This window comes from Festucalex cinctus, chromosome 14 (assembly GCF_051991245.1).
Source record: "Festucalex cinctus isolate MCC-2025b chromosome 14, RoL_Fcin_1.0, whole genome shotgun sequence".
NCBI lineage: Eukaryota > Metazoa > Chordata > Actinopteri > Syngnathiformes > Syngnathidae > Festucalex > Festucalex cinctus.
The window spans coordinates 23,340,001-23,347,500 of record NC_135424.1 but is presented as its reverse complement, the minus strand read 5'-3'; the positions used below and the strand labels follow the sequence as shown (position 1 = coordinate 23,347,500).

At 36.8% G+C, this 7,500-nt stretch overlaps 2 protein-coding genes across 3 annotated transcripts in view; both read right to left on the bottom strand.

The window, feature by feature from the left end:
• The window catches only part of LOC144001742 (calcium homeostasis modulator protein 2-like), a 3,436-nt gene extending 2,648 nt beyond the window's left edge, over positions 1-788 (bottom strand). The window contains exons 1-2 of one of the 2 annotated variants that reach the window (XM_077496290.1): positions 604-788; positions 1-3 (exon numbers count right to left, since the gene is read on the bottom strand). The exon at positions 1-3 is cut by the window's left edge and continues 600 nt beyond it. The gene's annotated coding sequence lies outside the window, so the exon portion shown is untranslated. Of the gene's footprint in view, positions 4-194; positions 576-603 lie in introns of those variants that run through there. The other variant, XM_077496289.1, reaches the window with a different exon arrangement.
• A 1,453-nt stretch (positions 789-2,241) lies between these two features.
• Positions 2,242-5,251, bottom strand: calhm3 (calcium homeostasis modulator 3). The gene is made up of 4 exons (XM_077496291.1): positions 4,965-5,251; positions 3,198-3,325; positions 2,993-3,120; positions 2,242-2,682 (listed from the first exon to the last, which is right to left on the bottom strand). Exons 1-4 carry the CDS (start codon positions 5,249-5,251, stop codon positions 2,242-2,244), a joined length of 984 nt encoding a protein of 327 aa, XP_077352417.1.
• Positions 5,252-7,500: the final 2,249 nt, after the last annotated feature.

Below are 7,500 nucleotides of genomic sequence, written 5' to 3'. Positions count from 1 at the left end.
AAGCTAAAAAGAGAAGAAAAAAAAGATGAATACATTAAAAATATAATGTATTAAATTTTCTTCTAAAATCATATAATTTAATCCAGCATTTTAAAGTATGGAAACTACTACAGGCTAGGCACAGCACAGGCACAGAATGTGTCAAGCATATGATTCAAAGAAGTCAACAATCAAACTCAGTCATGCTAACTTACAGCCTTCCAGTGTCCTCAGGCAAAACATGTGACTGAGCTTTTATAATCCATTTAAGCAATGCCTTCTGTGAGGATGAAAAAGCAACAACAAAAATCTGAGCAACATGTACTTTTCTAACTGAAGAGAGAAGTCTTCCTCCTCATTCTGAGCTCAACTTTGAGTTTGTGTGAGCTTTGTGGGCACCAGTGATGACTCACAGCAAGGACCTGCCCTCTGGTTTCCTCCCATGGAAAAAAAAAAAAAAAAAAAAAAAAAAAAACTAGGTCTACAAGTGAAAACATGTGCAAACACAGCCAAGTCAAGAACTGGTAAAGCTTGCTCACTGAATGCAGCAGTTTAACAAAATGGGAATGTAGTTTTCGAAGGAAAAAAACATTTCGCAAGGAGTAAAATTATAAGTGTACTTACTCGATATGTGGAGTGCACAATCCACAGATCATTCACGTACTGTAATATGTAGTACCTACTTCTACTGCGTCCATATTGGAGGGCTGTGAATCAAGTCTCATTGGAGAACAAAACATAAAAATGGCAACTAGTCGTTGGAGAGATGCTAGTCTGCTTCTTATTCAGAACTGCGCCTACCCCCTAGATGTCCCCACCCACCTTTCACGCTGACATCTCAGGTTCTCTGTGTGGTGAGCAACACAAAGTACGAGTTGAATTACCCCTTGAGGGATTACTATGAGTATCGTAATACAATTTGAGAAAAATGTATCTCCCATTTCAAATCTGTACACATGGTTACATCTGACAGTGACTGAGTTTTTACTATTGTGCCCTTACAGTGCTACCACTTACATGATGACTATGCCTGACACATGTCTTTGGATCATGAGCTGGGCTAAATCATAAACTCTCTCAGATGGTAAAAGAGAACATGGATTGAAAATTTTCAAATTATGTACATCTGACTAAATGCAGAATTGCTGTCAGCGCAATAAACCAGAACTTTTGAATTAAGTTTCAAATGTCTCTTTGCATGTTTCCATGAGAACCTGTGGGTGGACCTCCCACCTATGCAAAAATTGTAAGACTGCACCTTCACATATTCAAAGCATTTGTGTCATATGAGTTGCTCCTCCTTGAATAGAATAAGGATTTATTAGTACAACAGTGGGTGAAATTCTTAATTAAACAGTGGACAGCAGCAGCACACAACAATTAGTGTTAAATATAATTTAAAATTACAGTAGTTATTTGTTTCATTTCTTAATTGTCACCCACAGCAGAAATGTATATGTATGTTTGTGTATTGGAAAGTGTACAGCATATTATTCACTGAATATAAAATTATATTGTACATTTTAGAAATAGCCATCCATTTTCTTGACCGCTTATTCCTCACAAGGGTCGCAAGGGGTGCTGGCGCCTATCTCAGCTGGCTTTGGGCAGTAGGCGGGGTACACCCTGAACTGGTTGCCAGCCAATCGCAGGGCACACAGAGACGAACAACCATCCACACTCACAAGCACAACTAAGGACAATTCGGAGCACCCAATTAACCTGCCACGTATGTCTTTGGAATGTGGGAGGAGACCCGAGTACCCGGAGAAGACCCCTGCGGGCATGGGGAGAACATGCAAACCCCACCCAGGAAGGCCAGAGCCTAGACTTGAACCCGAGTCCTCAGAACTGGGAAGCGGACGTGCTAACCACTCAACCGCGTGCCACCCATTTTAGAAATATATGAGTATGAAATTGACAAAGAATATTGATATATTTGTAACAGAGATTAAAATAGTAGGACCTGATACTTTTTCTGGGAGCTGCTGGAGAATCGGTTTCACATCAACCTAGAGTGAGGGTCGAATACTTTCCTCAATCTGGTTATAGAATAAATATAGCAAGTTACGATTACACTTCTGTAATAAGTTTAACCTTCCTAAAGCAATGCGAAATAACACAAGCAGCTAATTATTAGTCTAAAATATTCAAGAAGACCATAAGACAAATACAGTATAACCAGTTGACAGTTTGGTTTTCAGGTAGTATATTAAGTTATTGATGACACAATAGTGGCGCATAGCAAGTAAGGTCCATACATCAGAATAGTAGATTTTGCCTTTCATCCTTGCAGGTAACACACATCCTGGTTCTGTTGGCAGCTGTGGTTACATCCAGTTCAGGTTTACTGAAGTACCATTGTTTGATCAAGTTGTCCACTTGCTCTTGCTTTGTTAACCCATGGAGTGTCTTCGCCTCTTCCTCTTCCCAGTCTTTTGAGAAGTGTTTATCGAATTGAGGATGTGGGGGACAGAATTCAACATCCTCCCTCATGTTTTCGAAGAACTGCACAACACACGTCCGGGCAAAGTCTCGGGCATGGAGGACGCAGGTCTCATCAAAGAGCTTCTCCTCCACATCAAGGTAGTTGCTCCAGTAGCGTGTCTGCAGGAAGGTGGCGTGGTCTTCCAAACAAGGCTTGATGAGTCGTCCGAGTGCTCCCAATACAATCAGGAAAAGGAGGATGGACCAGCCAATTGCCTTGACATGAATGGAATGTAGTGTCAGTTAAAATGATTGATGCTACAAAGAAATTTAATACATTTTCTGATAATGCATTGACAATTCCATTTCAAGCAACAATTCAAATAAGGCTAACAGAAATGTCTGAACTGAGAATTTAAGACAGAACCTTTGTGCTACAACCAGAAATACTACTCATCATGCTGTGAATATTCAATGAATTCATTTCTTTGGAATTTTGGCACTGTGACAGCACTTCACAGAATTGACACCCAATGACTTGTGCTGCAAATAAAGAATGTGGTTGTAAAGGTACGCTGACGATTACTTGTGAATAGCAGCGAACATAACGAGACACTGCTTTGTGGAAAGAGCGATTCCTGAAGATGATATCCTCCTTGCAGGGCACTTTGGCCATTATTTTGATCACATCCAGTCCAGTGTTGTTGGGCATACCTGAGGGCATTTTGCAAATATGATGGTCCACATACAACAGTAATAATTTGACATGTGTTTATTGTACAGAACATTACCTGAGAAGAGTAGAGGATCGACACTCACACTGAAGGCACAGATGAATATTTTCCCATCCAGCAAGGTGACAAGGATCCACACCATTGGCGCAAGCATGGCCCGCTGGATCATGGCAGAGAATAAATATCTGCAGAAAAAGAAGAATATTTGTGCCCTTTTCTTCATATTCTGTTGTTTGTGTCAGGATTGAAATTCATACAGACAAGATAAAAGTATTGGGCACCGAAAATGCACAAAAATATTCGATGGTCCCTCTTTGAGTGGTCAATAGTTTTCACTCGTCTGTTAAAAGTGTGTTAAAAAAGGGGTGGGGAAGTCACTTTTGCTCAGGGTTCCTACATCATCTTGGGCAGGTTAAATTTAAGACTTTAAAATTCAAGTAGAAATTTAATTTTCAGTAAGACCAACTGAGCCATATTGTTCAAAGTTGCTGAAGCGCATAAATGATGTGCATCTGCTTTTAAGAATCCCAGCTAGAAATCACATTGTTTTGTGGGTTCTCCTGTTGTGATTACCTTGATGTTAGTATGTATTAGTCATTGGGTACATCATTTAAAAAAAAAAAAGAATGTTTATTTTTAAAACTGTTTAAAATCATAAAATCGCATTAAAGGGATACTTTACTTATTTAGCCATTTTTGGCAGTCAAACAGTAATATTTTACCTATAATAAATGTGATATTTTCATTATTTTTCATGTACAATTAGTACGTTTAAAAACATTTTGCAACTTGCTGGCGACTGAAAATGACATCACAAGGGTCAGATAACCAATCACAGCTCAGCTTGTGAATGTCACATGACCAAACCTAGAAAACAAGAATCCCTTTAACATTTTTTTTTTTAAGACTTGAAAGATTAAGACTTTAATGCCAAATAAGTACAGAAGCGTTTGTATTCACTGTGGGGGTCTAAACAAAAAACAAATTCCTGTTTTTCTGACAAATTTTTTGGGGGAGATTTTTTTGTGTGCGCGTGCGCGCGCGCGTGTGTGTGTATTTATTTTTTTTTAATTTTCTGTTTTTAGGAATTTTTTTTACTGCATTTTTTTTCAGTCATAAAAAAATAAAAAAAATATTCAAAAAAATGGTGGGGGTGGTTAATTAGTCAGAAAAACAGGAGGAGAAATTAATAAAACAGAAAAAAAAAAAAAAACTATTCAGAAAAACACTTCTTTTTTTTTTTTAACCTCTGAACTCCCAAGCGAATTGTTGCAGACTCACTAATGGCGGACGCTTTACCGCATGCAATACACTTCTGTTGAAACTTTAAACTTTTTGTTAGCTTACTAAAATCATGTTGATCGATTGACATCTTCAGAGCCAGTAAGTGATATAGTTGAAGGTACATTGGAGGTATGTGGGAAAGCGTTTGCCATTAGCGAGTCTGCAACAAGTCATTTAGAGTTCAGAAAAACAAAGCATCAGCCTCTGTTTTTCAGAGTATTTTTTTCTGTGTTTATAATTATATAATCCCCCCGATTTCTGATTTTCTTCTTTTTTTCTGAGTAATTTTTCCTTCTGTGTTTCTGGATATTCTTAAACTTTTTTTTTCTTTTCTTACCCTTCTTTCAGTTCCCATCTAAGACCTCGGGGCAGAGAAAACAGACAGGTCTTTCCATCCTATCTGTTGCTAATTGTTTTTCATATTTCTTGGACGTGTTATGCCTATTAAGTCAATTTTGTTGCTCTGTGCATGGGGCACGTTCAGTGATAGTAAAGATTCCTTTATTTCAGTTAATGATGAATATAAAAAGTTGGACTTACTTCACCACAGCTGGATTTTTTGACCGTTTTCCAGTAGGTCTCATCCACTCATCCATCATGACGCCCGTATGTCGATTGACCAGGACGCCCAGGAAAAAAAGGATAATGGGTGGAACGACCATCACTCCCAAAGAGTACAATTTGTTGTACTGCGGAAGGCACGGGCAGTTGAAGTCGAAGCTGGTGTAAAGTTTGACACTGACCAAGGCGAGGACGATACAAATCCCATTGGAGATTGATTCGGAGTTTGATTGGAAATACTGCAAAATTAACTTCAGACGCTCCATGCCTTAGACGCCTTAGAAGATGAAACTAGCACTTGGGGTGTGTTAATATTTCCTGAACCTAGAGGCAAATCAGCGGCTTCCATTCAATGCGCAGATATACTACTCGAGTCCTTTTTGCAGTTTGCCAGGGAGGAGGTACGAATGAATCACCTGACACCTGAACAATGTGACCACACCTTTGGCTTTTTGCATTCATATAAAAGCTCACAAAGAAAAACAGCTGCAACAGAATCAGTTTACCTTCTGCATTACACTATGTTCAGTGGATAAGTCTACACACCCTATTTCAAATGCCAGCTTTATGTGGTACAAAACAATGTGACCATTACAAAATCTTTTCCCACCATTAATGTGACGGTAACCTATAACGTGTAAACTAAAAAATCCGTTCAAAAGTGGAACTCAAAATAAGCTACTGCGATACCGTAATTTAGCTGCGCATGCCCTCCGAGCACATTCTAACTCATGTTGAATGGGAGTCAGCACATATCTACCAACATTTTGAGTACTTCGGATTAACCCTAAATAAACTTCATTCTTGTAGGCCTTGCGCACAGTGACCAGTGACCACTATTTCAAACTGTTCGTAATTCTTTCCAGCGTGCACGTACAGCTGTGGAAAAGTACTCCCAAAATATGACGGTACCACCACCATGCTTCGGTGTATTTTGTGGTGTTCTTTATGTGATGAGCTGAGTGATTTAAGGCAGTATTAGTTTCAGTTAGTTTTCATTTTCTTAAAAAGCATCTTCGTTTTAATTTTATTTTGTTAATATATATCCATCTATTTTCTTGACCACTTATTCCCCACAAGGGTCATGGAGCCTGCTTTGGGTAGTAGGCGGGATACACCCTGAACTGGTTGCCAGCCAATCGCAGGGCATGTTAATATATATATATATATATATATATATATATATATATATATATATATATATATATATATATATATATATATATATATATATATATATTTTTTTTAAGAGCTCAGAATTGTTCATTCGGTAGTCTTACCGATTCAATGTCTTATCATCATTGCCTTTTTTTTTTTTTTTTTGTGTGTGTGAATCGTTTTTTAACTTCCATTTTTAATGGAAAAATATTCAACAAAACGAGCATGGAAGAATGTTATATGAACGGAACATTAAGCCTTAATATTTTATTTTAATGCTGTTCAAACATGAAACAGATTACAACCTCTATAAGACTGAAATTTCAGATAAATAAATAATACATTTTCATATAAATCTTACACTCTACAAGCGTACTGATTAGTATTTTCTAAATTTGAATGGAAAAAAATCGCAACAATCGACTTATAAATTCGTATCGGGATTAATCGGTATCGAATCGTGACCTGTGAATCGTGATACGAATCGAATCGTCAGGTACGAGGCAATTCACACCCCTAATACATATATATATATATATATATATACATATACATATATATATATATATATATATATATATATATATATATATATATATATATATATATATATATATATATATATATTTATTTATTTATTTATTTATTTATTAGGGGTGCACCGATCAATCGGCCAGCCAATTTATCGGCCCCGATTTCATTAGTTTTGGAAGATCGGTGATTGGCCGATCCCTTAAAAATAAACCGATCTTTTCTACATATATATATATGGGCGGCACGGTGGGCGAGTGGTTAGCTAGTTTATATATATATATATATATATATATATATATATATATATATATATATATATATATATATATATATATGTATATATATATATATATATATATATATATATATATATATATATACATAGATACATATATAAATTAGGGCTGTCAAAGTTAAAGCGTTAATAGATTAATTAATCACAGAAAATTGTCGCATTAATCAAGTATTAACGCAGATTATTTGCACTTTTTTTTTTTACCGCACTTGAGCCTTGAATGTAACCGCGGATGGTTATATTGAAGGCTGCGCAGGTTCGTGAGTAAATCAATGCCCGGCATTTCCTACGCCTGTTCCAAGATGACCGGAGTGACTCCAGTTGGTGTGCTCGGTGATAAATTTCTCTTTCAAAAACACCCCGACGGGACTTTCGATAAAACAAAAGTAATTTGTGTTTAATTAATAATTGCTGAATTGCACCCAATTGATATGATGCTGTTATGTTTTGAGCAATACAGCATGCATGCAATTGTGTACATGCATTTAATCAATGTTTGCAAATGACATTCATATCCTTTTTCCTTTT